Source organism: Canis lupus, chromosome 7 (genome assembly GCF_003254725.2).
Source record: "Canis lupus dingo isolate Sandy chromosome 7, ASM325472v2, whole genome shotgun sequence".
Taxonomy (NCBI): domain Eukaryota; kingdom Metazoa; phylum Chordata; class Mammalia; order Carnivora; family Canidae; genus Canis; species Canis lupus.
The window spans coordinates 31,445,129-31,465,068 of NC_064249.1; the positions used below are offsets into that span (position 1 = coordinate 31,445,129).

General features: G+C 35.8%; 1 protein-coding gene across 8 annotated transcripts in view; it reads left to right on the forward strand.

The window, feature by feature from the left end:
• Nucleotides 1–19,940, forward strand: part of FMN2 (formin 2) — a 370,601-nt gene that overhangs the window by 115,147 nt on the left and 235,514 nt on the right. For 7 of the 8 annotated variants that reach the window (XR_007411942.1, XR_007411941.1, XM_049112363.1 and 4 more), the window contains 2 exons: nt 8,606–10,245; nt 11,876–12,020. Coding sequence is in view for 6 of the 8 variants with exons in the window: in XM_049112363.1 (XP_048968320.1) it covers nt 8,606–10,245; nt 11,876–12,020 (1,785 nt within the window). In the remaining 2 variants the exon portion in view is untranslated. The remainder of the gene's footprint in view (nt 1–8,605; nt 10,246–11,875; nt 12,021–19,940) is intronic. The other variant, XM_049112364.1, reaches the window with a different exon arrangement.

The window sequence follows — 19,940 nt, forward strand, 5'->3', positions numbered from 1 at the left end:
TGCATAACATATGAGCATAAGAGCCATAAGTTTTTGAGCAAGAAAGTACATGAATTAATGCTTAAGATACAATTATCTGGCAAGAGAATGGAGAATTAATAGGGAAATAGGAGGGAAAATAGAGCCAGAAAAGAGGACCACTTATTAAACTCTCCTTATGTCCCCATAGTCAGGTAAGGAGAATCTGAACTAAGGTGCTGATCTGATAAAAGAGAAGGTAGCAGCCAAAGGTTGAAATAATGGATTTGGCAACCACGTCTAGGGTATACTTTGGTTGTAGTTCTTAAAGTGTGGTCCCTGGACCAGCAGCATTAGCATTTGGGACCTGATTAGAAATGCAAATTCCCAGGCCCTTCTCCAGAACTACCAAATTGGAAACTCTGAGGGTGGGAACTAGGAATTTGTGTTTTAACAAGTCCTCCATGTGATTCTGGTACACAGCATGGGCTAGTGAATTAGAAAAAATAATTGAAAGATATTACTATTCCTAGATAAACTATAAGGCATGGAGTTGATATTTCTTTGGAAATAAATGCATTTTAAATTCAAGGAAAATACAGAGTAATCAAAATGCAATGATAGCTAAATGATCACAATATGGAAAAGAAAGTGAGGAAAACAAGGAAATAATCATATAGAGATGAAGACTAAAGACGTAAAAATTGATGTTCTCGCAGCATTCATGGAAAAGATAGTGGGCTAAAGGACAAAGTCTTGGGAGTTACTGTAGGTTTGGTACCCTGCTCCCCCCAAAAAATAAAAAGGGAACAGAGAAAAAGAAATGGGAAGGAGAGAGCATAAAATTACAGACAAAAGAAGAACAGGAGGGATTATGGGGACAGTAATGTAAGAGGATAGCAAGGTGCAAAGCAGCTCTACCACTCTGGCTAACATATCTAATCCATTGATTTCCTCCAAACTTTGCTTTTTATGAAGTCTTTGATGTTGGGGATTAGTTGGATGTTAAGGAAGGTGGTAAGGAGGTGGAAAACTGAGGTGTACCTTATATCCATAGATCATTAATGAAAATAAAACTATAATAAAATAGTATTTTTTTTTCCTTGCACTATTTGGGACTATATTGCTTTAGAACATGGTTCAGAATGTTGCCACAACTCTAGCTCAAATAACTAGAGAGAAAATTCAGAAGATGTAGGGATACCAAAAAGGCAGGTTCTCTTTGCCATTTCTTTCTCTTTTTTCCTGACCCCCTTTCCTTATCATGTTTATTACTTCTACTTTGGTTATGCACTAGGGATGTTGACTTTCCATTGATCAAATTGTTATCAACTATTGCAATAAGGAGATGTTAAAAGGAATACGGCCAATTATGAGTTCTAACTAATCCCTCCCCCTCACATTTCTCATCTATGCAATGAAGGGATTGGAAGAGATTTGTCATATCCATTCCAGTTTGATGATATTATAATTTCACTAGTTCATCTGTTTCATTGTAAGGATTCCAGAGATACCATTTTAGCTCTCTGTGTGAAGCTCTTTTTTTCCCGTAATATGTTCTGTTTAAAGAAGACCTAGGTAAGTTATTTTCTACTTATCATGTATTCTGATATTCTCTCCTTTCCTGAGATTTCCTTTTCAAACTTGAAATTGATGGTACTTTATTTTTGTCCATAATCTTATCTATTTAAAATCTGGATTTCTTTTCCTGCCTATAATCATGTATAGCATCTGTTGGCTTATTGTAAATCTGGAATGCCATTGGTTTGTTCAAAAACCTTAGAATGTTGTTTAGAATTTAGATCATGACAGAGAATTTATATGCTTCTCTGAAGAGTAGGATTTATATTTTACAGATGTCTAGAGGTATCTTAACTTGCCAGTAACATGGCCTTAGAATTCAGCAGAACTTGAAAATCTGAATATGATAGAAAATAAATTACATATCTCATATTAACATTTACAAAATAAATTATCACAGTGTTAACTTACCAATAGCTGTTTTTGTATTCCAGGCTCTGAAAGTATCTTGCTTACATTATAAACATCATAAAGTTTCAAAGACGAGCAAATTAACTTTTCACCAAAAGCTTTACTTGAGTGTATCTTGGCTTCCTTTTTGACAGTTTTAGCCTTAATGTTACATTAATGTTTCTTTTTCTGGGAATCAGATAATCTTGTAATTGGAAAAAAATTTTGGTGAACATTTTATTTTTTAATGGAAACTTGTATTTTGTGATATGCAAGTGTTCAAACAATTTATAAGAACTAACCATCACCACCCACATATAAGATTATACAGGAATAGAAGAATTTTGGCTGACGTATTGTATATAATTGTTCAGCCAAAGTGGATGGCAGACTTTACTACTTATAGTGATTTAGGGGATTGAAGTAATATTTTAAAATACAAACAATCTCAACATTAGTAATATATAAGGTGTATTATATACTGTTTTTTTTTTTTACATACTGTTTTGAATAACTAAAGTCAACTTGTTATCTTTTCCCCATTTATAGGATGTACCCATTATTTGGATTCTGTGCAAAATTATAGATTACTTATTTTCTATTCTCCTTTTAAAAAATTTGTTTATTTTAATTTTTAATAGTGAGAACCATTAGTGTTGGGTAAACCGTCACATAATTATTGGAAATGCTGTCTTTTTGAAAAGTTTAGAAGTCTAAAGGTAATAGAAAGTAGTGTTTTACCATTGTTAAGTCCTTTGAGGATCTGATAGGCCTCTATCTAGGTATATATCCTAAAGAGATAGAAGATTAAGTACCAGGCACAGGACACAAGGAACAGGCTCTCCACTTGAGGGCCTTCCATGGACCACTGAGTGCCTGGCAGGCTCTCAGAGATTAAATCTGAGCTTTGTGGGTGGGCCCTAAGAGGACTTTTGTTTAAATGGCCAGAGAATAGGCAGTCTTTTTTTTCTTGATAGGAATTATTATTTACCATGTAAATTTCTTTATAAATCTTTGAAAAAAAATGAAAAATATAACCCAAATAGAAGCCAACTCTTACTGATGATAGGCAAAACAGCCTTCACTAAATAGCTGTATAGGAATGTCTCAGCTGATGAAATTGGTACTCTCTGAGAGCCAGCCAGCCCTCCATTGATAACTCTGGATAAGGAAGGTCAGATAAGATTCTTTGAAGACTTCCCGCTGAATTCAAAACCAAAAATCTTACATACATTTGGCTACTCTGTAAGAATAGATGGCTGGCTGGCCTTATTTTATGGGTTAATCAGTTAAAGTTTGAGATGAGCTTAATTGTTTTTTCCTGGAATAGAAAAGGAGGATTGTAACATTGAGTAGGGCTGGGATGTTGAATGTAAAGATAGGGTCATAGAGGGGGAATCTAAATTTTAGCAAATTGGTTTTTTGTTCTCTCTACACTGGAATTAATGTAAGAAGCAGATAGTCTCTCACTCCAACCTTTTTCCATGTCCTCTGTAATAATTATCTCTACAAAGCAATCCTCTATGCAAATATCAGCCTTTTGTCTTTGTGGTCTGTTTATTCTCTATGAATTCTTTGACTTCACCACCTTCCTGGCACCACAAGTTTAGCATCACTATATTTACTGCAAAGTCAGTTTTTGAGTTTCGTTGTCTATTTCCCCTGCCATTTCCTCCTCATTCTAGTTCTTATTGTATCTTACATTTGAAAACCTATAAAGTTTATGGAATGTGTCATTCCCTTATTTTCTCATCTTTTTCTTATCTGAGTGCCCTCAATTATCACTTTTTAAAGAACGTAAGTAAAATAAGTAACAGAACAATATACTCTAATAAATTGACCACTTATAAAATTAGGTCCAACCCCAATTCTATCCCTACTTAACTTAGACCATCTGTTATTATCTACCATGCTTTAGTTTGGGCAGTGTCATTTTATCAATGTTTTTCGATGTTTTAAGCCACATGATACAAATACAATGTAAGGTTAAATTGTTAGTCTTGCAGTAGGTGTAGAATTTCCTGAAGTCAGGGGATGGTGATGGAGAACCTGAATCACATGCAAAGTGATTGATTAATGAGTACCTGACAGAATTAATTTGGTAAGGATAGTAATTAACATATATGTATGAAAATATTATTTTGCTTATCAGAGGATTGTCAGAGGCCACTGGGAAAAAAGGATGAATTTCTCTAATGTTATAATTGATATTATAAAAAAATGACCGTCTTTTCATAAAAATTGTATATCATGGCATTATATACTTTTGCTGGAAAGTTTGTGCTGTAGAAAATTAAACTTGGGTCATTTTAATTCTAACAATTTGTTCATGCTTACCATTAGGAGAAAAAATTGTTTAAGAAATAAGAATATAGTTGTTTTATTTTTTTCATTTTTTAAGGAAGAATCTTTTTTCCACAATTAAAAAAACCACTTTTATATGCATTTATTTTATGCTGAATGGATTTTTAGGCTTTAAGTTTTCGTTTCTTAATTTTCTTCTGGAATCTCTCTCTCTCTCTCTCTCTCTCTCTCTCTCTCTCCTTTTTCCTATGTAATCTCCTCTTCTAGTTTAGAAACTACATTTTTAGTAAGGATCATCTCATTCTGGCAATGGGAGATCATGTATGGGTTAATCTGACTGTGAGCTATATAAATCTGGCAGTATGTGTTCGGGAGCTTTTGTTTACATGGATATGCTCCATGACCAGATAATCATTATCTAAACCCTTAAGTTCAGCATTATTTTCTGCATTTTAGTCACATAAATAAAAATTCAGCAGTCTTTTTGGGCCACTGACCCTGTGTCCAGCCTTAGTGTTTGGCCTGGATATGCTTACCAATAGCACCATTGTGTCTATGGAATGGCGCTTGTTGCTTCTGTAAAGTGACATCTTTCAGATACTTAGTGGCTTTTCCCATATGCGTGCCCTGGGTGATGTTCTTAAAGTGAACATGAAGATTTGAACCTCTTGATTTGCATGATGTTTTTGGATTTTCTGGGTCAAGTGAAAGTGAATCATTTTTAGAGATCACCTTGGGCTGCTTACAGGAAGATCCTTTTTTCCCTTCATATTTTAATCTGAAGTATTAGTAACTAGTTATTATCAATCAGGCTTTATTGACGAACAAGAAACCATACTAAATATATTAAACAGAAGGGTTTACTATATAAAGTTAACTTTTTCAGGAAAGGTTAAAAAATTTGAAAGATCTGTGTCTAGCCTGAAACTTTTCAAAGGGATCATATACAACTGGTATACCAGGGAAGCTAAAATCTTTGAGGCTACTGTTGGAAACTGGAGAGTGGACAGTAGAACACTGTTCTAGAGCAGCTTCCAGTTAGCAGATCTTGATTGCTAAGAACAGTTAAGGACACTGGAGTATGGCTCCTGTCTTATTCCACTTGCTAAATCTCTGGGCAACTGCATCTAATTGGATGAACCTAATTGCAAGGGAGCTATAAATGTACTTTTTCTTCCCACTTCTGCATATAGAAGGAGAAGGAGCTGGAGGTTGGGAGAGTCAATCCACAATAACTGCAAAATTGTCTTGATTCCATTTAAGAAGTCTTTTTCTGGTATAGCATATGTAATGGAATACTCTTCTACCTTTTTCTTGCTGGCTGTATAAGTAATCAGAAAAGCTTAAAAATCTCCGGAATCTTTCTAGTCGCTGGTACTATGACCTTCTATGCTCATGGTCTTTGAGTGCTGTGTTGGACTAGTTGGCTTGTAAATGTGGGAGCATAAATTCATGTAGAAAGAAGTGTAATAGTTGCTATTACAATAGTTGCTAAGCTGTCATGATTTAGGATTAATTCCTCCTCTTACTTGTTGTCCTCCTTCTTGTCTTTTACTTTTATATGCTTTCATTATATTCTTTCCCTAGATGCAGAAAGTTTTCAGCTATGATTTCCTCAAATAAATTTTCTGCCCCCTTTTATCTCTCTTCCTCTAAGACTCCTATAATGTGAATGTTATTATATTTAATGGAGTCACTGAGTTCCCGAAGTCTATTTTTGTGTTCCATAATTATTCTTTCTCTCTTTTGTTCAGCTTCATTATTTTCCATCATTTTATTTTCTATATCACTTATTTATTCCTTTGCCTCTTCTATCCTTGTTTTCATTACATCTAGTCTGTTTGTAATCTTGGTCATTTCACTTTTCATTTATGACTGTTTTTTAACTCTTCTATCTCTGTGGTAAGGGCCTCCTTGAAGTCTTCCATGCTTTTCTCAAGTCCAGTGAGTGAGTATCCTTATGATTGTTGTTTAAAGTCTCCATCAGGCATATTACTTATATGTGTTTCAATTAGATCTCTGGCCATGACCTTATCTTGTTGTTTCGTTTGGGATGAATTCCTTCATCTTGGCATTTTGTTTAAGTCTCTGTCTTCTTCTCTGTGTTAGGAAAGCCTGTTATGTTTCCTGCTCCTGAGAGTAATGGCTTTATGAAGAAGAGGTCATATAGTGCTTTCATTATATTCAAATCTACAATGAAAAAGAGCTGGTCTCGGTAATAACATTTAAGAAATGAGTGCTCAAAAAGGGTATTCTTTATTATAGTTTTTTTTTTTTTTTTTACCATGAACTATTTAGAAAATGACATGATTTCTCAAACTATGCATTGTAATACTTTTGTAGACACCAATGTAGACATCGGTGAAAAGTAGCAACAAAGTACCTATATATATGTATGTATATATATATATATATATATAAAATCTATATTTACAAATAAATAGTCCCTCAAATTTTGCCTGTTTAAAGTAAATTACATTCCTTTATTAGTTGAAAAGTAAATTAGTTTCCTTTTTAGTTTTCTTCCATAGTAAGGGCTATGTGGCATTACATGACAAAGCACTTTGTGGAAAGGCCATGCCTTTGAGGTTACAAGCTCTCTTTAGTTCTCAACAGGCATCATAACTGATCTAAAGGAAGTTAAATGTTGTAATAAAAGATAGAGTTTCCAGGGAAGAAGTTACAGGGATTAGTATTAAGACTACTAAATTAAGGGATGCCTGGGTGGCTCAGTGATTGAGCGTCTGTATTCAGCTCAGGGCATGATCCTGCTCTGGGGCTCGAGTCCCGTATTAGGCTTCTTGTAAGGAGCCTGCTTCTCCCTCTGTCTATCTCTCTGCCTCACTCTCTGTGCCTCTCATGAATGAATGAATGAATGAATGAATGAATAAATAAATAAATAAATAAATAAAAAATAAATAAATAAAATCTTAAAAAACCAAAAGACTACCAAGTTTATACCTTCTTTACTTCCCATGGGAGGGATAGGGAACTAGCTCTGAGGACTTTTTTTTTTTTTTTTAAGAACTATACACATAGCACCAAAAATTCTTCATTTATAGTAAATATTGTACATACATTTATAGAAAGAACATTTCTGTCTTGTCCATCTACAAATTTTCCATTGCAGATGGGTTATTTGTTTTGGATTTAATAAAAGGGAAATAAAAAGCTTATTTTTTATTTTGTGGAGAGTTTTCTTGTATCCAGAGTTTAATCTTGGGCAAGCAGAATATGAGTTTAGTTTTATACTTAACATAATCTTGATATTACCTCTTAATTATTCTTGCATTATTTGTAAAGAGCAGGTCTGAAGTGGCAGGTTCAGGCTCCCATATGGGGAAGGTAATAGATGTGTATGTCTGTGGACTATGGCTCTTTATGGAGACCCCTGTTGGGATCATCTGCGGAAAGCCCTGGGACACTCTGTAGAAACAGCTCTTACTTTGAGAACTCTCCCACATTCTCTTTGCCTTGTATGCGAGCCTTGAATGAGCAAATCCATGTCTGCCTGAGCAGTTGTCCAATGTTGCAGCTTCACATAGCTGGGGTTTGTCTCTTATCTCTTCTACCTTCTCCTATTCCTTTTTTCCTCCTTTTTCTTTACCCCTACCTTATTCTTCTAAATGCATTTTGCTCATCTGTTATTTTTATTTAATTTACCCATAAGGCTTTTCCCCTCCATTGACCCCCAAAGCATTTTCTTTTTCTTAAAGTATTTCTGGTTGATTCTATGCCTTGGGAAAGAAAGACACTGTTTAGAGGTGAGGGTGATCCATACATTGGCACAGTTGTTATCAGGAGTCTTCATAAATTGTGCAGAGTCATAGACATCACGTTCTGAAATGTCTTCGGTAAAAAATTAAAGTTTTAGTAAACATGATGTAAGTGAAATGGTAACATGTGCATATGGATGTCAGAGCTGTTTCAAATAATCTTATTGGAGACTCTTTCAATGACTACCTTTAAAAGGTAGTGATAATTTTTAAAACAGGATTTAAAATGTCTTTAGGGAACATAGTAGTAGCAAGTGTTACTGGGCAGGTATGAGAGGAGGCTGTCTTGGAAATAAATTCGTTTATTACTCAGAATTTTTTCTCCCTGTTGTCAGTGATCCGCTTGTCTTTAGTAATATCATTTAAAGATTGAACAAACAAGAGCCTTTGGACTTTATGGCAGTGTGTGTAAACCACTTTGAAGTCTAAGGGTGAGAAAGAAGGGATACATACAAACACTAATAGTATCTTTCTGTGGAGGGATATTTCTGGAAGTATTACAACAAACAAATATAATTTGCAAGTTTTAAAATTATTATTTTAATATTTTTGATCACATTTTATATTTAACTATATTTAACTTTGTTGCCCCTCAGGAAGATTTTGAGATGAAGTCTGAAGGACAGGCAACTGTAATTCAGCAGCTGGAACAGACCATTGAGGATCTGAGGACCAAAATAGCTGAGCTGGAAAAGCAATATCCTGCCTTGGATATGGAGGTGGCCAGCGGCCGTCATGGGGCTCAGAATGGAATGGCACCCTTAGAAGGTGTCTGTCTTGAAGCTCTCAGGTTAGGAGAAAAGGATGTACGCCATCAAAGGATTTTAGAGGCAAAGTCAATCCAGACGTCCCCGACAGAAGAGGGTGGGATACCAACATTGCCTTCTGTTAATGCACTGCCAGAGTGTCCTCCCCACCCACCTGGGGCCGAAAGTGGAGACTCAGCTGTGCCCTCCTCACCTTCTGGACCTCAGACAAAATTCTGTTCAGAGATTTCTTTGATTGTGTCTCCAAGGCGAATATCAGTACAGCTTGACACACATCAGCCCAGTTTGCCTCCACCACCTCCATCCCTTCCTTGGTCTGACGGTCAAAGACAGGCTGGGTTACAACCTTCCCATCCTTCTCTTCATACTGAATTTGAAACCAGCCATGAACAGTCTGTTTTCTCTTCCTTTGAAAACAGCCATAGCATCCAACCCTCACCACCTCTGCCTTGCACAGAGTCTTCCAGCTCCATGCCTGGAGTGGACATAGTGGCTCCCTCACCTCCCCCTTTCCCTGCTCTGCCCAGTACAGCCATCCCCACACCTCCTCCTCTGCCTGGTAGAGAAATGCTACCACCCCCTCCTCCACCTTTGCCTGGTGAGGGAATACCTCCTCCCCCTCCTCTTCCTGTAGTGGGGATACCTCCTCCCCCTCCTCTGCCAGGTGAAGGAATACCTCCTCCCCCTCCTCTGCCAGGTGAAGGAATACCTCCTCCCCCTCCTTTGCCAGGTGAAGGAATACCTCCTCCCCCTCCTTTGCCAGGTGAAGGAATACCTCCTCCCCCTCCGCTTCCCAGTATGGGAATACCTCCTCCTCCTCCTCTTCCTGTAGTGGGGATACCTCCTCCGCCTCCTCTGCCAGGTGAAGGAATACCTCCTCCCCCTCCGCTTCCCAGTATGGGTATACCTCCTCCTCCACCTCTTCCTGGAGTGGGGATACCTCCTCCCCCCCCTCTTCCTGGAGTGGGGATACCTCCGCCTCCTCCTCTTCCCGGTATGGGAATACCTCCTCCCCCTCCTCTTCCCCATGTGGGAATACCTCCTCCCCCTCCACTTCCCAGTATGGGAATACCTCCTCCCCCACCTCTTCCTGGAGTGGGGATACCTCCTCCCCCTCCCCTTCCTGGAATGGGAATACCTCCTCCTCCTCCTCTTCCCCATGTGGGAATACCTCCTCCCCCTCCTTTGCCAGGTATGGGGATTACACCCCTTCCAGCTCCCCCTCCCACTTCTGGAGCAGGCATTCCCCCACCCCCTCTGCTTCCTGGATCAGGCCCTCCACTCCCCCCTCAAGTTGGAAGTAGCACTTTATCAGCACCAGAAGTATGTGGCTTTCTTCCTCCTCCATTGCCAGCTGGCTTGTTTGGATTAGGGCTGAACCAAGACAGAGGGAGTAGGAAGCAGCCAGTAGAGCCTTGTCGGCCCATGAAGCCTCTGTATTGGACGAGAATTCAACTGCATAGTAAAAGGTAACATGAATTGAAGCTCATCTTTGCACAGTTTGTCAATATGAGGGAACATTTGTCTTTACAACTCTTGGGGAAATTATATTTTAATGACTTTTTTAGTACTGTTCTGAAACTTTTCAGTAGATTTTTACATTAATGTTTAGTGAAGCATCTGTTATTTAGATTTTTAGACTTTTCTCCAGAATTATCAGAGATATAAAACAAATGACATACATGTATCAAAAGGTGTACAGCTATCCATCTGTATATCTGTCTGATCAACCCTGTAAAGATGAAGGGATATATTTTTCTTAGCATACATGCTCTATTGAATAGTTTTAGAACCTCACTCTGACAAATAGCTTATAAATCATAAATCAAATTCTTAAGACAGACTGAGCCTCGAGAATATTTTTTGCAACCTTTTGAAGGCACAGCCTTGTCTTACTATTCCAGTTTTACTTGCAATAGTCTTTATCTTCAAAGATGTGCTATACAAAAATACACAAATCCATATGCCATGTGTGAAATAATTTAGTTTTGAGAATTTCCTGGCATTTCTATAGATAATTGGTGACACAGTGTTAAGTTATAAAATCATACTTGGGAATGATATTTATAAAAGAATATTTCCCAGAAGGTAAGCTTAAGTATGGTATACTTATCCATGCATAGTCTATAGTTGGTTTCCCTGATTCCTAGGACAGTGCTGTGATACTTGGTTGAGGAATGTGCCAGTGGGGGACAAAACATACTCTTTAAACTTCACTGGACTTCCTTGTTACACCTTTTCATGATTCCTTGAATTTTTTTTTTTGTATGATATGGCATGCATTTAGAATAGGATATTTACCAGGCCTCCTCATATGTTATACTAATTTTCTCTTCACTGAATCAGACTAGGGGAGAAGAATCTATATAGTTTGACTACTTCTAACTTCACAGCTTATTTTCTGTATAATTGCCATGTCACTTATATACACTGATGCTTCATTTCAAATCATGCTCCAAACTCGTTTTATCCAGATACATTATATGAAGTTATTTTATTTTGTTGTTCCTTTGCTCTAAAAAATAGACCTACCCTTTTTAGGTGGTATGACATGAATCTGCAGTCACTGTAGAGTGAAGGGAAGTGGTAGGGAGATGGAGGATGCTACCTTGGATCATAAAATAATTTCTTTTTTTTTTAATAATTTCTTTTTTAAACATATGCATAGTCCACAAAGCTGATGAGTCAAGTTGGAATTGTGAGATAGTAAGCATTCCTGCGTTTATAGCTTATACTGAGAGGGGTTTTTCTTCTACATTTTTATACAGGACTTGATAACTAAGAATTCTTAGAAATTATTTTTTTTAGGCAAAGATTTCATTCTGTATTGATGGTATTTTAACTTTATCATCAAGTTGATAAAACAAATGGCAGTGTTAAAAAGAGTATTCTTTTCCTCCTTATTGCTTTCCTCTTGTCCTCCCTTCTCCCTGCCCCCTCCTATTCCCTTCCTTCCATACTTCTTTTCTTCCTACCTCTCATCTTTTTTTCTCTCTTGCCCTTCTTTCCTTCTGTTCTTCATTTTTGTTTATTATACTCACAATGATATCTTATAGTTCAATTTGATAGCTATTTCATTGGTTTTTTGCTTAACTTTAGAGACTCCAGTGCTTCACTTATTTGGGAGAAAATTGAAGAGCCATCCATAGATTGTCATGAATTTGAAGAATTATTTTCTAAAACTGCTGTGAAGGAGAGGAAGAAACCTATTTCTGACACCATTACAAAGACCAAGGCTAAACAAGTGAGTACTTTTGTGCGCTTCCTGATATTGGAAACTGTTTTGGGCATAAATGTGAACTTTGATTAGAATAAAAAAATGAAATTGTTTTCTGAGCTGTGTAACCTCCATACTCCTTATAGATAGTAGAAGTTAGAATTTTGGGACATGTGGATAAATAAGACTGTCCCAAATAGAACAATAAATCATTGTCTCTGCCAAGCGATAATGTCCTGATGATTTTATTTGTAACCTCGTGATACATATTCCCAAAATTTCAGCTATTGCTTGTTTCTAGAATTAGTTGTCTAGAAAGAAACTGTCAGTTGATTGAAATTCATCTGAGAACTAGTATGGATAGAAAGAAAGGTTAAAAGTAGGCAAAGAAATACAAGTAAGTAAGAAGTTCAGGCCTTAGTAATCTATAATGTGTTTGGTATTTTGTGGAATTGGACATTCTTTAGAGTCCAGCTAAACAATCACACTGTACTTGACATATGAAAGAAAGTCTTTTTTTTTTTTTTTGAAAGAAAGTCTTATATCTAGTACCAACATCTCTATTCTGTGATAGATCCTTTGATCTATCTTGTGACACCTGAGTTAGAAAAAGAAAGAATAGTGCATTTGGAGTAAAACATTTCCAAGCAACATTTCCCAACTGATCCACCCAGTGGACTTAATCATGAAATGATATTGTAAATTTCTCAAGGGTGTCATTTTCAGGAAAGTATAGCAACACTCCACTATAATGAGCCCCAGATAGGAGTTACTGCTATTGGTATCCATCGTTTACCCTAAAATGGGGTGTGGCTACATTTCTTAACTTTACTGGGTGAGTGAAAAAGTGTATGGAAGTAAGAGAATGGTGCATGGTCTTAGGGGGCAGTAAGAGAGAGAGAAATGAGACCCAAAGTTCCCATTGTTCTCCTGGACTGTTATCTCCAGATGAGTGGTAGCCAATGGAATTTTTGCCTCTGACCTGAAAGCTGTAGCTAGTAGTGTGACCCAGTTTTTTCCGTTGATACTTATTTCAGAGCAGACAACTCCCAGCATATGGATACTGCCAAATCTAGCCAGGGAAGGATGGATTTGAATGGCACAACTAGACCGCTTGAATGTCTAGTTAAGTGGATTGGCAGGCTCACCCCAGGCATTTCTATTAATCTGAAAATGACGCAAATCTAAACATTACGCAGTTGAATTTTGAGAGTCATTTATTGTAGTAAAGTTGGCCTCTGGTGACCATAGTTCAGGAACTATGATGAAGTATACAGCACCTGGCATATTGTAGGCACTGAATAAAATTTTGTTTAAAAATAAACCAACTAACTGAGGGAGGAGGACCTTATAAATATCAATGACTATGCCTAGTAATTATTAAAAAAACAGAAAATCATTCATCTCATAATAATTAGTATGGTCAAGGTGGCAGTGCTAAGGGGAATAAAGGTAAATGGAAGTCACATTTTCTCTGGCAGAGATAAATATTAAAAAAATATTTTTCACAGTACATTTGCATATAGCACACTTAGTCTGAATCATACTTCTTTTCATGGACTGTCAGAGATGGGAAAATTAGGCAAGGAATCTTGTCAGAGTGACTGTATCAAGGCCAGTGAGGCAGTTAGGATTGTCATTTAATGAGGTGCCTGTGCTGGGCAGATGTGACACAGAATGTCTCTTGTCTAGGGATGAAATGCTCAGAAAGGCAAATGATACCTCCCTCACCTTCCATCATCACTTTTTTCTATTGAGTGAACACAGATAAGGAAGATGCTTCATATGTTGCCAGCAACTATCGGATTTCATGACTTATTTGATATAATATTCAGTTTTAGCTTACTGAAATACAATGTTAAAATCATCAAAACTTGAAATTCAACTAGTTGGCATGAGATGGCCTCTTTGCACATGAACAGTTCATCTGTACTGAACATCATCTGGACACAATCACCTTACTCTGTTATTAGGACATTTCATAAACTGTGGGTAAGAGACTTCACCAATGTCATAGTTAGCACTTATTGACGGTGATGCTACTGTTGACCTTCAACTTCAAACAGGGTTAATGGAATAGTCTCTATCATGACTCCTGATAAGCTTGCTCTGCGTCTCTTTGGCCTGGCTCTTGGTACTGAGCCCTCCACTTCAGATCTGATTTTGGAGGGATAAGGGATAAGATTTGTTTTCTTCTTTCTTTCTTTCTTTCTTTCTTTCTTTCTTTCTTTCTTTCTTTTTTTCTTTCTTTCTTTCTTTCTTTCTTTCTTTCTTTCTTTCTTTCTTTCTTTCTTTGTTGGAGAGAGAAAAATCTGTGAAGTGATATATTGCTGAAGAAACCTAGTTTTATTTAACTTTGTTGTATTTGGAAGAAAAATCTATTCATTCCATCTACTTGAGACATTTAAAATTTTGTTTAAGGAAAATATATTTTCAAGATGCATGCAAATAGTTCCCCTTTTTATGGGAAATGTATACTGATTGTATGTGCAGACATTTTGGTACCTCATGATTCATGTCCGGTGAAATGAATAGCCTTTAATGCTCTGGCATATGTTTATGGAGGTATTTCAAGCAATTCTTCTTATATACAATGGAAGCTAGAAGTTCTGTTTTTCTTTAAATATTTAAAAATAGCCAAATAATTTTTTCTGTGATCTGTCTTCTTGAAAGTAAGACTGTGGTCAAATGCACTGGTATTTAATGAGGTGCCTGTGCTGTTTTTACTCTTTCAGAAGAGACATTTTCAGCTTGATAATAGAAGATTCTTTAGCTGGGCACGTTGCCGTTTGGCATGAGGAGAAAGAAGGTTACTCTTTGGGTATCTAGTAGTAATGATGGATATCTTGTATTTCCAGACCCCTTTTCCTCAAGGAACCTAAAACAAAGCATTTCTTATTGTTTTCATATAGCATATATATTTCTGTGATGACTTCTTAGTTTATTCTTTATTTTAAAGTATTTAAAACATTAGAGGATTAGCTGAGAAGGTATATGTGAGTTTATCAGACTTTGATTTGACATAGTTCTTAACCAAATGAGTGTGATACTTATACATCACAATTAAATGTCAATCTACTAATTTAATAACAATAACTCCATTTCATAAAGAATCAGGAGGAAAATAGGAAAAATAGTTTTTTATGAGGCCTGTTTTAAATGCTGATAGGCATACATACTTGACCATTATTAGGGAATGCTCTAGAACTAATAAACACTTAGCCCAATCTCCTCTCTATTGCTGGGGTAATACAGAAATATTAATGACAATAATGATCTTAAGTTACTTCAGGATCTTCTGTGTTTCACTAAAGGTTAAGTTTAACCTGAGCAGAAAAGTAAAGTAAGAGCTGCCTCACAAAGAAGTTTCTAGTTAATCCTGTGTCAAACGAGGTCATAAACAAGTATATTTTAGTAAACATGGCAGCAGTTGTAGTAGTAGCAACAACAATACTAATAATAGCACGAATTATGACAAGAAACCAGCAAGGCATACTATACTTTACTATGTACCAGTCATTGCTGTTAGCATTCTGCTTATATTGATTGACTCATTTAATCCTCCTTGTCATATGAGGTAGACAGCATTATCACCAGTATAGAGTACAGAAAACTAAGGTGTAAAGGGATTAATGCTTCCAGGCTAGTTTAAACTCTAACCATCTGGCTCCAGAGACTGTGCTCTTGATCATTAAGTAATATGTATGAATGTGAAGTATTTTATGTAACTATGAATATACTATTTTATTTATCTGGAAACCAGAATAGATACTTTTAGAAAATAATTTGAATTTGTTTTGGTTTTTATATATGCTCAATATTTAAATGACTAGTTACACTAACAAAATTGTATATGAAGATACTTTTAAAGCATTTTCCATATTCTAACAGATTTTGACAAATACATAAACTATGATGCCACCAAGCATGACATTTGCCCAGTTAAGTAAAAGTTTATCTGAGAGATGTGAACTTGAGACACAAAAATTTCTGCAAACAGTAAGAATGAGCGTCATTTGCTTGTTTGGCAAGTAAGTACTGGTTGGAGGTCACAGCCACAGTGGTTAAACCTCACCAAATGCCAAATGATGATACCTTTGATTCATTCCATGACACAGAAAGGAGCCATCTCTATAAATATGTCTTAAGTAAATAAAATCTAATCATACTTTAAAAGTCTGTAAAAGAACATGCTACGCACAATGGAAATTTACACACAGAAGTTAACAAGAGTGAATAAGAAGAATCTGTGTTATTTTTAAAGTAAACTGACATTTGTATAGTCATTTAATGTAACACAAATGAATCTCTTTCTGGACTTCTTCTATTTATCAGATTAAAATGCTCTGCCCAGAGAATGGCAGAGCAAAACAAGTCATGATAGTTAAGTATTTGTTGGGATTTAGCCTCTGGAAATATGATTAGAAAAATAGTTAAATCTGCTACTTATTTTAAGGAGAGGTAATAACAGAATTTGTTAGAATTCCCATTTAATACAAATATAAATGTTAAGGAATTAGACATTTGGTATCTTGTTCTATTTTCTTTTTTTTTTTTCTTGTTCTATTTTCCATTGTGTTTGCGAACCTAACCTCTAAAAAGGCTGTTTTTGTGTGTATTATAAAAACCCATTAGCACAATGGAAAAAGAAGTGTTCATTATTCAGATGTTCCTATATAGGGGTGTATAATGTAATGCTTTCAAATGTTCTTACATGAAATAGTAATTGCCATTTTAAGGCTGCTTTCTACCATGTGGAGGCATTGGGAAATTGTATGTACTATACTTCAAATATTGTCTGCTGCTGTAGTATTGGCCTGCATGAAAAGGAAAAAGGGGTATGTATTTTACTCATAAATCTCTATTTATTGCAAATGTTTTACCATCCTCACGGGATATTTTAGTGTAGGCTGGGTGATAATCTGAGTAGTAGAAATCTAGTTTTTTTTAAACTGATGTTAATTTTTCCTATTGTAGCTGACAAGGGTGTGTTTTGGTTGATTTGGATAGTTATATTGGTGATCTAGACTGAAGACCTAAAATAATGTCTGAAACACAAAATATCTTACAATAAGACAATTTAGATTTGTTTTGGGGATACATAATAAACATTTGGTACTTTGTAACTTTTAGCATAACATCTGTTTTTAATAGAATACATTCCTATTGCAAGCCTTAAAATGTATTTACATAGAAAACCACATCAAAATACAAAGCTATAATTAGACAAACATAGGTTTTGTGGAATCTGGATTTGTTTTAGATGTTGAAAGATTTATTATTTTTTGAAGATGCTATTCCCATAACTATTTGTAGAGCATACCCAATCAATTCAAAGAATGCAAAAATAATAATGTCTATTTTTAAGTTTTCTTTCAGCCAAAAAATTGTTTTTATACTTCTAAGTAAATGGCAAAAAAAAAAAAACCACCCCAAAACTACTGGCATAATGAAAAGGAAAAATAATTAGGCTAAAGTTCCTTGACCTTGCTATATTACATATTAGGAAAATTATGTTTGATTAATTATGCATTGAAATCGCACAAAACCTAATCATGATCCTGAAAGTTAATTGTTTTGGACCTTATATTCATATATTATAATGATACTAAGATTCTTTTTTTTTTTTTTTTTGGATACTAAGATTCTTTTGTACTAGATGTATAGGAAAGAGTTGTTGGCATTTAATGACTGAGATGTTCTGTTTATCACAATCCATAGGTATTGAAGAAATGGTTGTTTGGAAAATTCATGTACAATTCATTACCTTATTATCATTATTTATGAACACTGAATGTCATCCTTGCAAAAGTAAGGAAAGATTTTTCATCATTCACAGAGTCTAAATTGTATAATTTGGAGCAGGTGATGGGAGGGTATTTTCTCAGTACTACTAATATTGTGTGGGACAAATACTACAGACAGCCCTGAAAAACCAAAGAAAGGGAGCACCCCGAGGAGAGTAGGGTTTATTCAGTTCAGCAAGGAATACAGTAAAGAAGAGAAGGCTGCCAGGCCAGAGAAGTTTTCTGGAGGGTTGATTTACTACTGTCTCCATGAGACATGGTATGAAGTAATTCAGGTTTAGTGACTTGAATTACTCTTCAACTTTCACACTATATACTAAAATAATAAGTGTTGTGGGTGGTCAGGAGGAGTTTAACAGAGCACACTGGCTGGACTTAGTGTGAGGCTGTGTAGAAGAGACGAGGCTTGAAGTAGGCCTTGAATTTATTGTTTAGATATGTAGAGAGGATTAAGGATGAATTTTGAAAATAGCACCATGTGCAAAAATTTCCTTGAACCTTATTTAAAACCATAGTAAATCAGTCAGTTTTTTTTCTCTTTCTTTTTCTTTTTTTCTTTTACTTTTCCTTTTTCTTTTCTCTTTCTCTTTCTTTTCTTTTTCTTTTTCTTTCTCTTTCTCTTTTTTCTTTTTTCTTTCTCTTTTTCTTTCCTTTTTTTTAGTACTCCTGTGTGTGTGGAAAGCTCCTGTTTGATGGTTTCAGGACTGCAGATAATTTGTTTCCTTAGCTGAGTATGTTTCCTTCTCATCCCAAAGACTGGAAAAAGTCTTTAGACTTGTCTTAGACATAAGAGTGGAATGGAATTTCATAAATTAGACCTGAAGTTGATTTCTGATGTCTTGATATTACATAGTGGAAGGTATGTTTCTTTACCATGGACAGCAACTGTGTGTTAAATTATCCTAGAGTGGAGAATTTATCTGATTTGATTCACATAGTTACAATTATTATAGCTCCTACCTTTTCCCTGTGGAAAGTGATGCAGATGACAATAGTTGGATAGTTCACACTATACTTTACTGTAAGGTAAGCTGAAAAATGATTCCAATTATTTGAGGATACAAGTTTCAGACTTAGAAGAAAATGATGAAGTTTTATCATGTCTCTATATTTTTATTTAAAACTTTTTTGTGGTTTCAACTAAAATGTAGATTTGTTTCTTTTTTCAAAACCCTGTTTATAATGAAGATTTCCATCATTTCTGCTTTTATTTTGTTAAATGTTAATATAAGAATTTTTAAAATTACTTAATTATAATTAGAAACTATCTGAAATATTTAAAAAAATATTTTATTTATTTGAGAGAGAGAGCATGCACAAGCAAGGGCAGGAGCAAAGGGAGAGTGAGAAGCAGGCTCCCTGCTGAACAGGAAGCCCACCTTGGGGTTCAATCCCAGGACCCTGAGATTGTGACCTGGGCTGAAGGCAGATGCTTCATCAACTGAGTCACCCAGGCACTCAAAACTATCTGAAGTATTATTTTACAAAAGAGGTGGGCCTTCTAGATCAGCAGAACAAGGAATTTGGTGGGTTCTTTTATCAGCAAAACTGCAATTAACTGTGAAAAATATAACAAAAATATTCATTTAAGGTCTCTGACAGTTGGCCTAAGGGTATCAAGGAAATAGAGAAATAGTCATTCAAGAAAATCTACCAAGACACAGTGAGAATAATGAATGTCTGAGGTATTTGAGTTCTGACCCACTCTAATACGAGCTACCTTAACTCTGTGTTAGGAGATTTCTATCCCTGGTGTGTATAGCTGAGAACACATAACCTCAGGTTATGGTTACTTTAGGAGAGAAAAGCATTCTTAATTCCCCAGTCCTCTGTTGCAGAAACTCTATTCCAGGCAACCAGGCAACCATGGAAACTAAGGAAAGGGCCCTCCAGGGATCAGACATCTCTGGAATCAGGAAGACTGTGCACTTGTGCTAGGCGGTATACTCTCAGGAGCAGTCAGAGCAAGATATGAGATACCATGAAAGCATTCCTCAAACCTTATACAGATTCATCAGAACTGAGTGCAAAAAGCTTCACCAGCACAAGTTTTAATCACACCTTTGTTGAAACATTGACTGAACATAAGCTACTTTGACCCAAACGCAACTGCTAAGCCAGAGTTAAAAATAAAATTGGT